We start from the raw sequence: 19,178 nt of genomic DNA on the forward strand, positions 1-19,178 counted from the left end.
CGAATTTCTTATGTTATCCGCCACCCTTCCGTCATACCTCTGAGGAGATTGCAGTTCCTTACTGCTTGCTCACCTCGATAATCAAGATGCCCTCTCGTATTCTTAATCTTCATACCCTTTGAGTTGCTTAAAGAGTCTCTTTCCACTACCTCGGTTGATCTCTGATGTTTTCTCTTCGAGTTTTTGGTTGTGTTGCTTTTGTTCACTCCCATGAGGTCCAAACCGCTACGAAATTTTCTCCTCGGCTTCAGAAAGTGTCTTTTTGGCATATCCACTCCATCAACGGGAATATAAGTGCTATCACCGTCATCTCGAAAAGTATATGTTCTGATGGATGTCACCTTTCTCGAGGATCAGTCGTTCTTTCCCGTTAGTTCCATCTCAGGCGGGAGAACATAATTAAGAAGAGACTAACTGTCCTCTTAGTGCTATTCCTTTAGAGTTCAGCGCCTATTCAAACCTTGTCTAAACCTAATCTATGATCATGATAGTCTGGTTTCCTACAATCAAGTTCCTTGGAAACCGTACTACAAAAAAGATCTCATGAGGAGTGTGTCACCTATTGAACAGAATTCTGGCCCAGTTGCAGGATCAGACCGTGTCATCAGGGCCCAGGTACGTAATTCCTATTAAGGTTGTTATGTATGGAGATGATGAAGCAGGATGACACGGGAAGGAGCGTGGATACTAAAGAAGTGATGGAAGGGAAACTGTAGAGATGGATGTCGAATTACGGAGGATGAATAGTCACGTATAATGTTGTGGAAGATACTACTAAGTTTCTGATACACGAGATGTAAATCATGGCATGAGAAGCCCTGAAGAGGAAAGAAGTGATGCGTCACTTGTCTTCCTATAGTTCCTGGAAAGTACCGTTCATGTATATATCTATTGTCATTTCAATCTAGTAACGATATTACAGTTCAAGGCTATTTCACTAGCTTCGGACACTGAAAGTGGGTTTCCAGAACTAAGTGTTGCAATGAAAAAACCAGAATGGCGACTGTTGTTATGGAAGAAATAAGAGCCTCTGCAGAGATAAAACTAGGGGAACCGGTGACTTTGCCTGAAGGGCACAAAAAACAGTAGGATGTAATGGGTTTTTATATAAAGTACAAGTCAGATGGACGATTGACCGTTACAAGGCGTAGACTTGTTGCAAGAGGTTTCACCCAAACAATGGGCGTGGATTATTCTGAGACGTTTTCACCTGTGAGCTAAACTTGAAACACAATCCTGAGTGCTTCTTGTCAAAGTTTGAATAAAGATGGCCCTACAACCAAAACTCTGATGTTAAAATGCATTTTTGACACGTGGGACTTGAGGAGTCTATAAATGAGTCCCCCTCCCGGGTTCCGAGAGTCAGATTTAAAAATACAAGTGTGTAGATTGAGGAAATCACTATCGAAACTAAGAATTTCCTCCAAAGGGCTGGTTCGACAGGTTCACGACGTTTGTGAAAAGCCACAGGAATATTGTTCAACGGACCATTTCGATCACACTCTTTTTGTAAGAAGATCAACATCAGGGAAAAATTGTTGTTCTATTGTCTATGTTGATGGATATTGTTTTTAATCTGGGATGATGAATGTGAAAGTACACAAGACTAAAACAAGATGGCTTAGAGAGTTTGAAATAAGAAGACCTCGAGAAGCTAAGATACTTTCTGGAATGATGTGGCTCGCTCAAAACGATGGGCTATCATTCAGTTTCTCAACGAAAATATATACTGGACTTGCTAAAGGAAACAGGTATGACTGGGTGTAAACCTGTTGACACGCCAGTAGAATACAATGCGAAAATCGGTGATAAGAATGATGGAATTCCTGTTAATAAAGAAAGGTATCAACGGTTAGTTGGGAAGTTGATATACTTGTCTCACACAAGATCAGATATTTCTTATGCAGTAAGTGTTGTGAGTCAGTTCATGCAAGCTCCTTGTGAGGATCATATGATAGCAGTTGAACATATTCTTCGGTATCTGAAAGGAACTCCTGGTAAAGGTCTAATGGTCAGGAAAACCGATAAACGATCTGTTGAAGCTTACACTGATTCTGACTGGGCAGGGTCTGTTGTTGACAGAAGATCTATGTAGATATTGTACGTTTGTCTGGGGAAATCTAGTCACCTGGAGAAGTAAAAAATAAGGAGTTGTTGCTAGAAGTAGTGCTGAGGCAGAGTATCGGGCCATGAGTCTAGGGATTTGTGAAGAAATCTGGTTAAAGAAAGTATTATCAGATCTCCAACAAGATAATGAGCTTCCAATGAAATTATTTTGTGATAATAAAGTTGTCATCAGTATTGCAAACAACCCAGTTCAACATGACAGAACTAAACACATGGAGATAGAAAGACACTACATTAAGGAGAGGTTGGACAGTGGAAACATATGCATCCCTTATATTCCTTCGAATCAACAAGTTGCTGATGTACTTACAAAAGGGTTATTGAGACAAAATTCTAATTATTGTGTAAGCAAGTTGGGGCTTGTTGATATCTATACACCAACGAGGGGGAGTGTTGGAAATATGGTTTTTAACCTAGGGGCATGTATGTAATTGTGTAAGACCCCTAGGGCTTCTTACTGTCTATTTATACAGTGAGTCCTTGTGTATTTAGTGTATCAGTTTTAATAAGAAAAGACTTTATATCGTGGTTTTTCTCCCTACACTAGAGTTTCCACGTAATCCTGTTGTTTTTCTCTTCCCTATTCTCTTTTTTAACACTTACTTAACTGGTTCAATGGGAAATTCTGCAGGACTTTTGGTTGGAGAAAAACTAAATGGGGAGAATTATTTGTTATGGTCCCAGCGATTAGAATGGCCCTAAAAGGAAGGCACAAATTCGGGTATCTGACAGGAGAAATTCCGAAACTTATCCCAGGTGATCCTCAAGAAAGAATCTGGAAAGGGGAGGATTCTCTATTACGGTCTGTTCTTATCAATAGTATGGAGTCCCAGATTGGCCGACCCTTACTGTATGCAGCAACTGCTAGAGATATCTGGGAGGCAGCCAGGGACTTGTACTCGAAACGACAGAACGCATCCCAGTTGTACACGTTACACAAACAGGTCCATGAATGCAAGCAAGGGATCATGGACGTTACTTCCTACTTCAATAAACTATCAGTGTTTTGGCAAGAGAGGGATCTTTGTCGGGAGATTGTCTGGAACTGCACACAGGATAGGGCGCAGTATTTGAAACTTGAAGAGGCAAATCGGGTTTGTGTTTTTGGCTGGATTAAACCCAAAATTTGACAATGTTCGAAGTCGCATATTGGGTCAACGACCTACCCCGTCTCTTAGAGAGGTGTGTTCAAAGGTTCGACTAGAAGAAGATCGATCACAGGCTATGAACAATCCTGTGGCAGCCTCCATTGATGCATCAGCCTTTGTTTCAAAGGCGTCCAGTTCCGACAATGATAAAAAGCTCACACCTGTTTGTGAGCATTGTAAGAAGCCGTGGCATACGAAGGACCAATGTTGGAAGTTGCACAGCAGGCCCCCAAACAGTAAGAGACGACAGTCACATGACAGATCAAACTTCGGGCGTGCTCTTGTAAGTGATTCAGTTACTGAGAATACCGATAGTAAGACCAATTTGAATGCTGTTGGGGTGAGTGTCATTGCTCAATCAGGTACATTCCCATCTTTTGGCCTTATTAGCATTAATGGCAAGAAACCCTTGATCGTAGATTCAGGGGCCACAGATCATCTCACTAGTTCTTCAGAGTTGTTTGTTTCTTACTGTCCGAGTGCGGGAAATGAACGTATCAGAATTGCAGACGGGTCTTTTGCCCCAGTTGCAGGGAAAGGGAATACCTCCCCGTTTGATGGTTTAGTATTACGTGATACACTTCATGTGTCTAAAATCTCATATAATCTTTTATCGGTCAGTAAAATTACAAGAGATCTGAACTGTAAGGCTATTTTCTCACCAGATTCTGTTGTGTTTCAAGATCAGAAGTCGGGGATGACGATTGGCACTGCCCGGCATGATAAGGGGCTCTACTTTCTTTCTTACGATGCTTCTTCTAAGGAGGATCATAGAACTGGTTTTATGTCTTTAAAGTTTTCTACTTCCGAAAATGACTTTAAGTTATGGCATTATCGTTTAGGACATCCGAACTTTCAATATATGAAATATTTATTTTCGTATTTATTCCGCAATATTAATATAACGTCTCTAAATTGTGATGTATGTATTTGTGCCAAACAAAGTCGTATTCCGTTTCGTTCTCAACCTTATAAGTCGTCCAGTCCCTTCTCTCTCATTCATAGTGATGTCTGGGGACCATCACCGACTACTACCTCCACTAGTAAACGTTGGTTCGTCACCTTCATAGACGACCACACACGCCTCACTTGGGTGTTCTTACTTGCTGATAAGTTTGAGGTGTTTTCTACCTTTAAACAATTTTATACCATGATTGAAACCCAGTTCCATGTCAAGATTGGAATTTTGAGGAGTGATAATAGACGAGAGTTCTTTAACACCTCTTTCCATGACTTTCTTGTGTCTAAAGGAATTGTCCACCAGAGCTCGTGTGCTTATACTCCCCAACAAAATGGAGTAGCCGAGCGTAAAAATCGCCATCTGGTGGAGGTTGCCCGTCTTTAATGTTGTCTGCCACTCTTCCGTCCTACCTGTGGGGGGATGCCATTCTTACAGCGGCTCAACTCATCAACCGTATGCCTTCTCGTGTTCTTGACTTTCATAATCCCTTGGACCTTTTCAAAGAATCCTTTCCGACTGCTCGCCTGATTTCTGATGTACCCCTCCGTGTCTTCGGCTGTGTCGCGTTTGTCCACTCCCATGGCCCAAATCGCACAAAATTCCACCCTCGTGCTCAAAAATGTGTTTTTGTTGGGTACCCTCTTCACCAATGTGGGTATAAATGCTATCATCCGTCCTCTCGAAAATATTTTGTCTCCATGGACATTACTTTCATTGAAGACCAACCTTTCTTCCCCGTTAGTCATCTTCAGGGGAAGAGCTTAAGTGAAGAGCCTAACTGGTCTACCTATGATATTCCCTTAGGGGATTCCACCCTGATTCCTTCTCCTAGTTCTGAAAAAGCCTATCCTGTCCTCCCTACTAACCAGATTCCTTGGATAACCTACTATAGAAAGAATCGTAGAAAGGAAGAGTTGCCACCTGTTGATCAGCCGACTCCGGTCCATGAATCAGACCCTGTATCTGGTTCAAGTAAGTGTATTCCTGAAACTAATGATGATGATATATGTATGGAGACTGACAACTGCAGGGAAGATAAGGAAGGTGGAGGTGGAGGTGGCAATACTGAATATGTGATAGATGAGGAAACAGTTGAGAGTAATAACAGTAAAGGGAAAAGTCCTGTTGGTGACAAAGAAGTGGAAGATACTACTGAAACCCTTGATTTACAGGTGACTAGTCATGCTGAGAAACCAAGAGAGGTGGAAAATCATGATGCCTCTCTCGATCTTCCAATAGCACTAAGGAAAGGTACTTGTTCATACGCAAAGTATTCTATGCACAGCTACATGACATATAATAATTTGTCTCCCGAATTTAAAGCTTTCACTACTAGCTTGGACACTATCACGGTCCCAAGCAGTATTCGTGAAGCAATGGAGAACTCTAAATGGAAAATGGTTGTTATGGAAGAAATGAAGGTGCTTGAGAAAAATGGTACATGGGAACAGGTGCTTTACCTGAAGGGCACAAGACAATTGGATGCAAATGGGTATTCACCGTAAAATACAAATCAGATGGGACGATTGATCGATATAAGGCCAGACTGGTTGCTAAAGGTTTCACCCAGACTTACGGAGTTGATTACTCTGAAACGTTCTCTCCCGTAGCCAAACTCAACCCTATTCGGGTTTTGTTGCCAATTGCTGTAAACAAAGATTGGCCACTACATCAGTTGGACGTTAAAAATGTGTTCCTTAATGGAGAACTTGAAGAGGAAGTCTATATGAGCCCTCTTCCTGGATTCGAGAGTCAGTTCAAGCACAGAGTTTGCAGACTGAAAAAATCCTTATATGGACTGAAACAATCCCCAAGGGCTTGGTTTGATAGGTTCACCACATTTGTTAAAGCACAGGGATACAACCAAGGGCACTCAGATCATACACTATTTACGAACGGTCCGATTCCGAGAAGATTGTCGTCCTCATAGTGTATGTTGATGATATTGTTCTGTTCGGCAATGATGAGAATGAAATTATGAGGCTTAAAACGAGAATGGCCAGAGAAATTGAGATTAAAGACCTTGGTAAGCTGAGATACTTCCTGGGAATAGAGGTGGCCCGATCAAGAGAAGGTATTTCAGTATCGCAAAGGAAATATACACTCGACTTGCTCAAAGAAACAGGCATGACTGGGTGTAAACCTACTGACACACCCGTGGAGTATAATGCAAAACTTGGTGTTACAAACAACGGAGTTCCCGTTAGCAAGGAAAGGTACCAAAGGTTGGTTGGGAAGTTGATCTACCTATCCCATACAAGACCAGATATTTCATATGCAGTAAGCGTGGTAAGCCAGTTTATGCAAGCTCCTTACGAGGAACATATGAATGCAGTTGAGCGTATTCTTCGGTACTTGAAGGGGACCCCTGGTAAGGGGTCTAATGTTCAGGAAGTCTGAAAAAAGGTCTATTGAAGCATACACAGATTCTGATTGGGCAGGCTCTGTTGTTGATAAAAAGTCGACCTCTGGATATTGCACCTTTGTCTAGGGTAACCTTGTCACCTGGCGAATAAGAAACAGGGAGTGGTGGCTAGGAGTAGTGCTGAAGTTGAGTATAGGGCAATGAGTTTAGGGATATGTGAAGAAATCTGGTTAAATAAGGTGCTGATTGATCTTTACCAAGACGGGGATCTTCCAATGAAGTTGTTTTGTGATAATAAAGCTGCAATAAGCATCGCAAACAACCCAGTCCAGCATGACAAAACAAAACATGTAGAGATCGACAGACACTTCATTAAAGAAAGATTGGATAATGGGATCATTTGCATTCCCTATATCCCCTCAAATCAACAAGTGGTAGATGTTCTCACCAAGGGGCTACTGAGACCTAACTTTGACTGTTGTCTTAGCAAGTTGGGTCTTATTGATATTTATGCACCAACTTGAGGGGGAGCGTTGAAAATAGGGTTTTTACCCTAGGGGTATTTTTGTAATTATCTTTCACCCTAGGGCTCTCTACTGTCTATTTATTCACCCTGTTCTCTTGTATTCAGCGTATCAATTAAAAATAATAAGAAAATATCTGTATCGTGGTTTTTCTCCCTGTTCTAGGGTTTTCACGTAAACTGTGTGTTGGTTTCTTTCCTTTCTTATTTTCATCAGTATCCCACAAACTAATATTGTCCTTCCAACGAGGATATGCATGCTAAACAAATGGATTGTAGTAGGAGAAGCCACAAACCAAACCCCCCACCCACCCAAAAAAAAAAAGAAAGAAAATAATTTCCTACTATTAATCCTCTAGATGCTCTGCCTCTAATTTAAAGAAATGAAAAAAGTGGGCCAAACACAACCACAAAATATAAGATCCTTTATAGTACACTTGACAAAATATACCAATTTAGTCCAAGAAAGATCCTATTCATCTTTGCAATTCTAATCCTCCACAAAGAAGAGAAAAAAGAACATGTCAACGAGGGAGAAGAAGACAATAAATGAAGGTACAAAGACTTTAAAGAAAAAATTTATGAAGGTGAGAGCCCAGAAAGTCCTTACCGTTGGAATAAAGAACCAAATAACATATCTCAATGTCTCAATCATGAAAGGTGCTTAACGAAAAAGACCTTGACCTAGAACTAATAACTGAGGTCACGAGGGAGTTTTTTCAAGTGAGGTCCATATAGTAATGAAGCACAAAGTTCAAACAAGAGGACTTATTTGAAGCCAAATAACTACCTATAATCGAAGTCTACAACTATCATTTGTGAAAAAGTTGATAAAGGATAGAAAGCTTGAAAGAAAAAAGGGAAAAAGATAGATCGCCTCCCAAGGGCTTTAAAGGTGAGGACAAGTTAAACAAAAAACCCAACCATTGGGGTCAGTCTTATGCTTGCTCACAGCTACCTGATGTCATAAGACTTGAAATTCTAAAGGGAACCACAACCACACAACCATTTCAAGAGAAGGGCAGATTTCTTGGTATCTAAGTTCTCGATCCTCAGACCACCCTCCGAGGTTTCAACCCTCTAATTAACTAAACACGACCTATTTCTTTCCTCAATTTATTCCCACAAAAAGATCCAACTTTTTATCATTATTATTATTATTTTTTTTTTTTGGTCAACGGTTTTTAATCACGAGGGACAAGATGGATAAACAATCAAAGACGTGAAAGAAAAATATTTATTGAGATGAACACATTAAATCGCCACATCCTTTCCATTCTCCAAGGATTTGTAGAATTCCACACAGTCAAAAATGCTCACAGTCGGTAATACATCGCATACTGGTTGCTTCTACTAAACCGTGTCCAATCTTGTTTCCATATTTATATTAGCAGCAATTCATAATCTATCATAAGGATAGAATTAGGAAGAGAACTAGAGTTCAAAGGCATACTATAGATAGAGTGGGTTCAAAGAATGAAAGTAAACATTGGTTCAGCTGGTTTAGGCTTGAGTGATCTTAAGAAGGGAGAGACCATCCAAGTACCTCGAGTCCTCAAGTTACTTGGGTTATCATATAGTTAATTTATATTTAATACTATTCTAGTTGTTTTGATTCTATCGCAATCACACTGCTCTATACTGAAAGGAAAGAAACTGTTGATGCATTCAACCAAAAGATACAAACATAGAACTTTGCTAGTAACTATGGCCTACGGATTGTTGAAGTGGACCTTGGTTGGAACTTGGAAGAATTGATGGCTGCTGCCTGACTACCATTACCATACCTAAGGGCAAAGGGCATCTATCAATGAATCCTCCTTGTTGATTACTGACATCAGGGAACTTGAGATTAACCATTTTAAGGATGAATGTTCAATATGATTGCAAAAGACTTCTAACTACCATACTCACTAAGATGAAGTTTCTACCATTAAAATCATCAAAACCAAACTTACAATACTTATTCTCAACTGTGTGTTTCAAGGTCATCAATCTATATGCCATACTGAAGAAGAGCATGCAATATTAGAATAAAAAATACCTTTAACAATGAGATAAATGTACTAAATCAAGCAGATGATACCTCAAGTATTCTTCTCTTTCTTTGGAAATCCCATATGCTAACAAAGCCTGTATTATCACCCGTAGCAAAGGCACCATGATGTCTAAATAAAAATAGAATATTAGAATAATGTGAAAAAATATTTTACCCAGCTGAACGGTAAAGAAATTATAATGCATACATTGGATTAAACACAATATCATTCACCGACTCCAAATGGTTTCTTCCGGCTTTTGACTTTGGGTGACACCTGAAAATATATCTGCTTCAAAGAATGAAAGGAACATGTGTAAGAATAATGCACCCCGAAAATGATTGCACAAGCCAAATAATGATTGAAGAAAATCCTAAAATCCTGAATATCTTTCTTTGCCACTTGGAAAATAATACAGAAAGGAATAGAAAGAAGAAGACAAACAAATGCCAAGTTCATCATGAAAACTTGAAAAGTAAAGCTATGTTTCTGTAAGAGAGATCTCTAAGTACAACTCTCCTGCAGCCAAATAAAGAACTTGGATTTCATTAAGGTTAAGTAAAGGTAAGCTAATTGGAGGGCATTCCTAGCATCCTAGGGCAGAGATGTCTAATCTTTTGACATTATAAGATTGTATTGAAATAGAGAAGGGAATAAGAAGAAGAAAACACACTGTTTACGTGGAAAAATCCTAAATCAGGGAGAAAAAACCACGATATAAGAGATATTATTATTCTTCTACACTTACAATGTGCCACAGACCCAAATATAAATAGACAAAGGCAAACCCTAAAATAGTAGAGAATTACGAAAGGACTAAAACGCCCTTAGGGCAAAATACAACACTTTCAACACTCCCCCTCAAGTTGGGGCGTAAATATCAATGAGACCCAACTTGTTAACACAAGTGTCAAAGCTTTGCCTAAGTAATCCTTTGGTGAGAATGTCAGCAACCTGTTGATTTGAAGGAATGTAGGGAATACAAATACTGCCACTATCTAGTTTTTCCTTAATGAAGTGTCTATCAATCTCCACATGTTTAGTCCTATCGTGTTGCACCGGGTTGTTAGTTATACTTATAGCTGTCTTGTTATTACAGTAGAGTTTCATTGGAGCATCATATCTTGGTGAAGGTCAGACAAGACTTTCTTCAACCATATCTCCTCGCATATGCCCAGACTCATAGTCCTGTATTCCGCTTCAGTACTGCTTCTCGCAACAACACCTTGTTTTTTACTCCGCCAAGTGACAAGATTACCCCACACAAAGGTACAATACCCCGAAGTTGACTTCCTATCTGTAACAGATCTTGCCCAATCTGAGTCAGTGTAAGCCTCAATGTATCTCCTATCATGTTTCCTGAACGTTAGGCCCTTTCCTGGAGTGGATTTCAAATACCTTAGTATCCGAGTGACAGCCTCCATATGTTTCTTGTAGGGAGCCTGCATAAACTAACTAACCATACTAACAGCATAGGATATATATGGTCTAGTATGAGATAAGTAAATCAAATTTTCCAATAGATGCTGATATCTCTCTTTATTAATAGGAACTCTATCGACAGAATCTCCCAACTTAGCATTGACTTCAACGGGAGTATCAATGGGTTTACATCCAGTCATCCCTGTTTCCCTCAATAGATCTAAAGTATATTTTTGTTGAGAAACAAATATTACTTCTCTCGATCTTGCTACTTCCATTCCAAGAAAATATCTCAAATTCCCTAGGTCTTTAATCTCAAACTCATCTAGCATTTTCCACTTTAGTTTGACAATCTCAGCATCATCGTCTCCTGACAAAATGATATCATCAACATATACAATTAAAACTGCCACCTTCCCAAATGCTAACTTCTTTGTAAATAAGGTATGATCAGAATGCCCCTGAATGAACCCTTGAGACTTAACAAAAGTAGTGAACCTGTCAAACCAAGCTCTCGGAAACTGCTTAATCCATATAGGGATTTTTTGAGTTTACAAACTTGATGATCAAACTGAGCTTCGAATCCAGGAGGAGGGCTCATATAAACCTTTTCTTCTAACTCACCATTTAAGAACGCATTCTTCATATCAAGTTGATGAAAAGGCCAGTCTTTGTTAATGGCCACTGAGAGAAGAACTCGAATCGTATTTAGTTTTGCCACTAAAGAGAAAGTTTCCAAGTAATCAATCCCATACGTCTCGGTAAACCCCTTAACAACCAGTCTGCCTTTGTATCTATCAAGAGTTCCATCAGATTTGTACTTAACAGTGAATACCCATTTACACCTAACGGTTTTATGCCCTCTCGAAAGAGCTACACGGTCCCAAGTTTTATTAGTCTCCAGAGCTCTTATCTCTTCCATAACAGCAGCCTTCCATTCAGGAATTTCCATGGCCATATGCACATCGGTTGGTATTATTACAGTGTCCAGGTTAGTAGTGAAAGCCTTAAACCCAGAAGACAAGTTACTATACAAAAAGAAGCTATGCATGGAATACTTGGTGCATGACCTAACCCCTTTCCGTAGAGCAATGGGTATGTCAAGGGTAGCATCATATTCTCCTGTTTTTCTTGATTTCTCATTAGCACTGGACTGGTGATCATACTTGCTTAGTTGTGGCAAGTCCTTACTCTCCCGAGTATCCCCTAACGACTCATGACTACCTGCAGTCTCGACTTTGCCTAGAACAACCTCATTAGTTTCATCATTTTCAACTATATTGCCTTCAACACAATCATCATTACCATCAGAAGCAGTATCAAGAACAAAAGTACCTTAGCTTGAGCTGGTGCCGGTTCCAAGTCATGGACCGTATCCGATGGAGCAATAGAAGGTGCTATTTCCTTTCTAAGATTCTTCCTGGAGTATGTTTTCTGGGGCACTTGTTTCGTAGGAAAGATCGTGTCATTTGTGGGAAAGACAGGATCATTTGGGGGGAGGACAGGATCAGGAAGAAAGTCCATAGGAATAGAATACGTGGACGAGTTAGTCTCTTCACTAGTATTCTCCTCCTGAAGAGGACTAACGGGAAAGAAAGGTTTATCTTCAAGAAACGTCACGTCCATAGATACAAAGTATTTTCTTGAGGAAGGATGAAAGCATTTATAGCCCTGCTGGTGAAAATGATACCCAACCGGATAAAGACGCACTTTTGAGCGCGAGGAGCAAACTTAGTTTGGTGTGGACCATGGCTATGGACAAAGATTGTACACCCAAACACTCGAAGAGGGACATCCGGAATGAGATGCGTGGATACGTAGGACTCCTTGAAACATTCAAGAGGTGTTTGGAACTTGAGAACACGGGAGGGCATCCGATTGATGAGATGGGTTGCAGTTAGAACAACATCCCCCATAAATAAGAAAGAAGGGATGCAGGGAGCATGAGGGACCGGGCAACTTCAATGAGATGACAATTTTTTCATTCAGCCACCCCATTCTGTTGGGGAGTATAAGCACACAAATTTTGATGGACAATACCCTTCGAAGTTAATAACTCACGAAGGGTGTTATTGACAAACTCCCTCTATCTTGGTATTAAACTACATTTCAACTGTAGTATAGAACTGTTGGAAAACAAATGTTACTTCCAACTTGTCTGTGAGAAGAAACACCCATGTAAGACGGGTGTGATCATCAATAAACGTTACAAATCAATGCTTGTCAAACAACATAGTAATGTTTGAAGGACCCCAAACATCACTATGAATCAAATGGAAAGGCTGGGAAGGTTTGTACGACTGAGAAGGATAGGTAACTCGGTGCTGTTTTGCACGTACACACACATCACAAGATAAAGCAGAAACATCCACACTATGAAATAAATGGGAAAACAAATATTTCATATATTGAAAATTTGGATGACCAAGACGGAAATGCCATAACAAATAATCTTTTTCAAATGTTGTAAAAGAAGATAACAAACTAGTACTAGAAAAACGCCTAGAGACAACATCGTCAGAAAGGAAATAGAGACCCCTACCATGCCGAGCAGTGCCAATCGTCGTCTCCGAGCTCAAGTCCTGAAACAAAACAGTATCTTGTGAGGAAATAGTTCTACAATTTAAATCCCTAGTTATTTTGCTGATAGACAATAAGTTGTAAGAAATTTTCGGAACGTGCAACATATTCTATAAGACCAACCCCTGGAAGGGAGACAGATGACCTTTTCCTGTGACAAGAGCAAAGGAATCATCTGCAATTCAAATTTTCTCATTACCAGCACTCGTAGAATATAAGAGAAATCAATTAGATGAACCAGTTAAATGATCTGTTGCTCCTGAGTCCAATATCCATGATTCTTTTCCCTCAATAAGAAAACTAAATGATTGAGAGGTACCTGATTGGACAATAGTACCGACCCCAACAGTACCAGGTCAGTCTGGTTAGCCACCTGAGACTGCGATGCAACATCAATGGAATCACTCACAAGGGCTCGGCCAGATTTTGACTTGTCATTCGAAAGACGACATTTGCCATTCGGCGGTCGACCATGTAGCTTCCAACATTGATCCTTCGTGTGCCACGATTTTTTGCAATGTTCACATATTGGAGGAGATTTACTATTCTGCTTATCACCATCAACCCCGAACGATTTTGCACCAAAAGCAGCAGAATCAATAGGATTGGGACTGGGATTGTTCGTGGCACTTGATCTATCTTCCTCCAACCGGACTTCCAAACAGACTTCCATGAGAGAAGGGACCGGTCTATGTCCCAGTATCCGACTATGTACTGCATTGAATTTGGTGTTCAGACCAGCAAGAAAGTCGTAAACACGATCGATTTCCTCCAGTTTTGAATACTGTACTAGGCAATCCCAGACAATTTCCCGACACAGGTCCATCTCCCGCCATATTAAGTACAGCTTGTTAAAATAAGATGTAGCGCCCATGGTCCCTTGTTTGCATTCATGGACCTATTTCCGCAAGGTGTATAACCGTGATGCATTCTGCCGCCTAGAGTATAACTTCTAAACAGCATCCCAAATGTCTCGAGTAGTCGCAGCATACAGAAGAGGTTTGCCTATTTGTGATTCCATACTATTAATCAACACCGAGCAAAGCAAGGAGTCTTCTCCTTTCCAAACACGCTCTTGAGGATCACTTGGTCTCAGTCTCGATATCTCACCTGTTAGATACCCAAATTTGTGACGCCTTTCGAAGGCCATCTTAATTGACTGAGACCAGGAGAAGTAGTTCTGGCCATTCAATTTCTCCCATGCAATACAACCTATAGAATTTCCCACAGATTCAGAAAAAATATTTGTTGTAGGTAAAGTAGGGAAAGCATTTACCGGATTTTCAGAGTACATCGGTAGATGTGAGGACAACTCTGGATTAACTAAGTTCGACTGAAGTTTTGTGGAAGTCCCGAGGGTTGCCCTAAGTGCTGCAATCTGCTGTTGAAGATTATTGAATTACTGCTAAACCACCATTGGAGTAAGATTCACCGAACCTGTAGCATTAAGATTAACCGGAGGAGACTGTACAAGACTGGTTGTTGCTAAAACAGTTGGTTGTTGTCCGCTGTGGAATGATGACAACTCCCCCATCTCAACAAAGCACCATCGATCGCCCATGTTCGTCCAATTGAGGTGGCCAGTGCTCGGCAGATTAAGGCTAGGAACCGGCAACTGCCTAGTGGCAATTTCGGACAAAACCAGCATTGTGGAGGTCGATCTCGTGGCAGTTGAAGCAGGCCAATGAGTTGGCTGGTGCGAACGGCTGAGGGACTCGTCTATGGGACTGGCACAGACAAATTCGACTGGAGCAGATGGGTTCGGCCAGTGCAACAGAATCGGCTGTTGCGAACTGGTATGGAACGGATCGATGTTGCTCATTGGCAGCAGCTGTTGCGGCGGCACCATCTAACTAGGTAACGCCGGCGACTGGAGCGACTGGAGAAGTTGCTGCATCATCTAACCAAAGAGGAATGGAAGGGTTGTCCGGAGATAACGGTCAATAGCCACATGTACGGCAAAAGCGTGGATGTCCTCGACAGCGGCTTCACTTGTTTCAACAATGGAATCACCGACTGCTTTCGTTGGTGTAGGCTAAGGACCCTGCGACGGATTTTCACCAACGACAGCTAGGGTTTCTTCACCATGCTCTGATACTATATAGAAATAGAGAAGGGAAGAAGAAGAAAACACACAGTTTACGTAGAAAACCCTAGGTTAGGGAGAAAAAACCATGATATAAGAGATATTATTATTCTTCTACACTTACAATGTACCACAGACCCAAATATAAATAGACTAAGGCAAACCCTAAAATAGTAGAGAATTACAAAAGGACTAAAACGCCCTTAGGGCAAAATACAACACTTTTCAACAGATTGATTGAACAGTTTCTCAATGAAAACTTCTAATTCCAATTAAACATTTAGGTGGTCCTAAAATACTAATAACATATTAATTTCTGATGCCATATATCGTTCCATCAAGTGGTACTCCAATGACATTAGAGACTTGCACTTATAGAAATTCAAATAGTGATCAGGGAAAAGAAAAAAGAAAAAGAAAAAGAAAAACAGCGACAAAACTCCAAATAGGTGTCTACAGTATCCAGAAAATACTTCCAAACAAGTTCTAAGTTTTGTCATATGACTGAATGCAACTGAACCAGATGCCAGAATATTACTGTAGTACCCCAGAAGGATATGATAGAGCTTTTAAGCTATATATTAACTTGAGCTAGTTAAAATTTTATTTTAAGTAATTAGCATCCACATCTAAAGGTAGAGAAAGCAAAAGCTTCTGAGTTATGTGTACTATGATAAAAACCTAATGTCATCTGTTTGGTCCAGACAAGTAATATCCAAAGCTACACATCCATCTACTGATCCAACCGCAACTCCTGCAACAATAGTATCTGGAGGTGGTCAATACAATTCAAGCAAAGATTGTCTTGATGTTATATAGTTTTAACAAAAAGTAAATATTACTAGAAAAAATAAAGGAAAGAAAGAGGAGTATCCTTCAAAGATCAAAATATTAGCCAAAAATCATCCGGAAGAAACTGCAAATACATTTATCTAAAAGAAGCAATCTAGCCCCATAATCCACGTTTTCAAAATAACATTAACACAAAAAGGGTCCCCTTGTCTTCTAGTTTGTATGGACTATTATGTCTCTTTGGACTTTGCAAATTAGCCTCTTTTCTTTATATCAATGAAAAGTATTGTTTCCTTTTCAAAAAAAAAATCAATACAAAAAGGATCGGTGATATATTTATAACATGCCAAGTAACATAACCTACCTTCACTATAAGGAACTGAGCTAACACAAGCGACTGGAACTTTCATATAAGAATCTTTCAGTTGAATTGATTTCTCTAGGTTCCGTAAGTCCAGTAAATATACACATGCTCTAGAAGCCACATTTAAATTAAATCCAGATAGAGACATGGATACCACATCTGAACCCATATTTCTCACAAATGAAAGAGACTTTTCTTTACGTGTGTCCCACAACTGTATCTTTCCATCCAAACCCGCTGTTACTATTTGGCCTACAAAAATAGAGTAGATTTTGTTGTTCAACAACAAAGTTGCAAAAGGTCAAAAGACTACCAACGCAGATTATACATACCCAACCATCGTAGACATATTGCAGGATTTTTTTAAAACAAAAAACGACGGTTTTCATTAAGAAAATAAAAAGAGACTAATGCTTAAAGATACAAATACCAAATTTAAAAAAAAACAAAAACAAAAACAAAAACAAAACAAAACAAAACAAAACACAAAACACAAAAACCAGAAAACCTCAGTATCAAAGAAATAACAATAATGACAGCACTAAATAGGAAAGATGAAGGGATCCTAGCTGCAATAGATATCCTGAATGGAGTAACCAGCAAACTTCTTAGATAAAGAACACCACGAAGAAGATTTCAAATGGGCCGATTCAAATCTGACAAGATTGGAACAAGATCCTACATGACCATTTGCAAGCCTTTGTAGATAAAGATCCTATATGATTGTTACGATATGGCTATAAGCCCATAACAATCTTTTCAAATAAAAGAAAATAATATGTATGATAGTCAATTAACTTGGTTACTTGCGGCAGAGTACACACTGCTATTGTCTTCAAAATATTTGGGATTTTTTTATGTCGGATCTGTTTCTGTAGAATATCTAAGCAAAAAATAATCTAGCAAAATCTACCAGCATCAATACAGCAGAAAAGAAAGAAAACGGCTTAAAAATAAACCATTGGGGTCATCCAAAGAAAGAGAAAAGATGGCAAACAAACTGAAGGTTCAGTGTATGTCCTGCATTAACCAACGTAACAGAAAAACTGTAGTCTGTGATTACATGTTAAAGAAAAGAAAAGAAAAGATCGAATAATGATACTTAACTACACATTTGCACTCCAATATAAAGTTTGCTAACTCTTAAACAGTGCCCAATGAGACTCAAGGTTCAACAAGTTCCAAAGGAAAATATAATCCGTTCATTAAAGTGTGCTAAAAGCAAAATATAATTTAAAACATTTTCAATAATTTACCAAAAAGAATCTAATGTCTACAAACAATTAAGTTATATCAAGTGATAAAGAGCTTACACGTTCGATCAGAATATCTGATATGGGTTACACTATCATCGTGCTTTCCAACGGTCTCAACTATCCCTGATTGTAATTCATAGCTAGAAAAATTTTACTGAAAGCCATTAGCACCTATGCTCAAAGTATCCAACCATCACATTATGCTGCTAATATACAACAGAAGTTTTTTTGGCCAAAAAGAAAGGTAAAAAGAAGAACAAGGAAAATTTTCAAGTTAATTCCCAGGCAGGTTATGAATAGCATTGGAAATAATTTTTTAAGAACCAAAAATAAAGTCAGCACCTAAAATACTAACAATTTTTCTGTTTTTGTCATAGACTCATAATATAATACATTTTTAATATTAAACAAATAAAATATATATGGAATGAGAAAATAGACTGAACCAAAATTTGACTACCAATAAGGAATGAGACAAAAAGAGGAAAAAGAAACTGCTGCATTTACAATTTCTGCGCAGCAAATAGTAAAGAATTTAACTCGATCCTAAACATCTTAAACTACTCACTTTTAAATTCAAAGATTTGCCTTGTCCAATCTAATTAAATGGCCAGCAAAACAACTAATATTATACTGCACGATTCCAAGATAGCCTTTTCTTCTTGTTAACCTTACCCCACAAGATTACCGTATCATTTTTTTTTTTCCTCTTTTTTATTGATTAATCAGCAAAATTGCTTAAAAATACAACATCCGAATATCATAGATACACTGATATTTAAGCCAGTGGGATTTAACATTAAAAAATTTGATATGCAAATTCCAAACCTTCTTATGCAGCCATCAGAACCAGCGCTGAAAGCTAATGATTCATCCTGGAAGCAACAATCCAGCAGCGCAGCTTCAGATGAAGCTTCAAGTCTTAGTATAGACTTATCAACATCGTACAAACGAAGAATCTATCCCAAAAGAAACAAAACCCTAAAACATCAATAAGAATGAACAAAAAAGAAGGGGCAGAAGTTTTCAAAAAGCTTCCAACAAACACTTACAGAATCCCAGGAAGAAATTAGGAGATTGTTCGAATGGGGCGCAAATTCAAGTTTGGAAATGGAATCTTGGATCGGAATTTCAAAATTCAGTAAAACCCTGTTGGATTCCATGCCGAGAGATCGAGCCCAGACCATCAAAAGAGGCGGGAACCGAAGAAATCGAAGAAATTTTGAGTAGTGAAAACGATTTTATGAAAGAACAATTAAGTGGATCCGTGGCGCAATGGTAGCGCGTCTGACTCCAGATCAGAAGGTTGCGTGTTCGATTCACGTCGGGTTCAAATCCCATTTTTTTCTTCGAATTTTTCATCTCTTTGTATTTGAATCTTCATTTCAACAACTGATACTAGTCGATCAATTCTTAATTTTCAAGTGGAGAATGCTGACGTTCTTTATTTTTCTTTTTTTCTTTTTTTTTTTTCTAAAAAACAAGTTCAGCCTTAAATATTTTCTAAAAATAATA

General features: G+C 39.1%; 2 protein-coding genes and 1 non-coding gene across 5 annotated transcripts in view; 1 reads left to right on the forward strand and 2 right to left on the reverse strand.

Moving 5' to 3' along the window:
- Positions 1-19,068, reverse strand: part of LOC120079710 (mitotic checkpoint protein BUB3.3) — a 25,222-nt gene extending 6,154 nt beyond the window's left edge. Inside the window, exons 1-7 of one of the 3 annotated variants that reach the window (XM_039034038.1) lie at positions 18,716-19,068; positions 18,492-18,622; positions 17,721-17,803; positions 16,408-16,659; positions 15,933-16,005; positions 9,371-9,454; positions 9,211-9,292 (exon numbers count right to left, since the gene is read on the reverse strand). In XM_039034038.1, coding sequence (XP_038889966.1) covers positions 9,211-9,292; positions 9,371-9,454; positions 15,933-16,005; positions 16,408-16,659; positions 17,721-17,803; positions 18,492-18,622; positions 18,716-18,850 — 840 coding nt within the window. In that variant the 5' untranslated portion in view covers positions 18,851-19,068. The remainder of the gene's footprint in view (positions 1-9,210; positions 9,293-9,370; positions 9,455-15,932; positions 16,006-16,407; positions 16,660-17,720; positions 17,804-18,491; positions 18,623-18,715) is intronic. The other 2 variants (XM_039034036.1, XM_039034037.1) reach the window with 2 other exon arrangements.
- Positions 13,174-15,244, reverse strand: LOC120079712. Its single transcript, XM_039034039.1, has 2 exons — positions 13,485-15,244; positions 13,174-13,340 (listed from the first exon to the last, which is right to left on the reverse strand). Exons 1-2 carry the CDS (start codon positions 14,037-14,039, stop codon positions 13,221-13,223), a joined length of 675 nt encoding a protein of 224 aa, XP_038889967.1. The 5' UTR covers positions 14,040-15,244; the 3' UTR covers positions 13,174-13,220.
- Positions 18,925-18,996, forward strand: TRNAW-CCA. Its single transcript has one exon. It is a non-coding gene; the product is annotated as a tRNA-Trp (tRNA).
- Positions 19,069-19,178: the final 110 nt, after the last annotated feature.

This window comes from Benincasa hispida, chromosome 6 (assembly GCF_009727055.1).
Source record: "Benincasa hispida cultivar B227 chromosome 6, ASM972705v1, whole genome shotgun sequence".
Taxonomy (NCBI): domain Eukaryota; kingdom Viridiplantae; phylum Streptophyta; class Magnoliopsida; order Cucurbitales; family Cucurbitaceae; genus Benincasa; species Benincasa hispida.

Bases quoted from the DNA above. Each gene is read 5' to 3' on its own strand.
- LOC120079712 (XM_039034039.1), bottom strand. From the start codon at position 14,039: ATGGGCGCTACATCTTATTTTAACAAGCTGTACTTAATATGGCGGGAG. The intron at 13,341-13,484 runs GTACCTCTCAAT...TTTGAATTGCAG, and splicing joins CGGTACTATTGTCCAATCAG to ATGATTCCTTTGCTCTTGTC.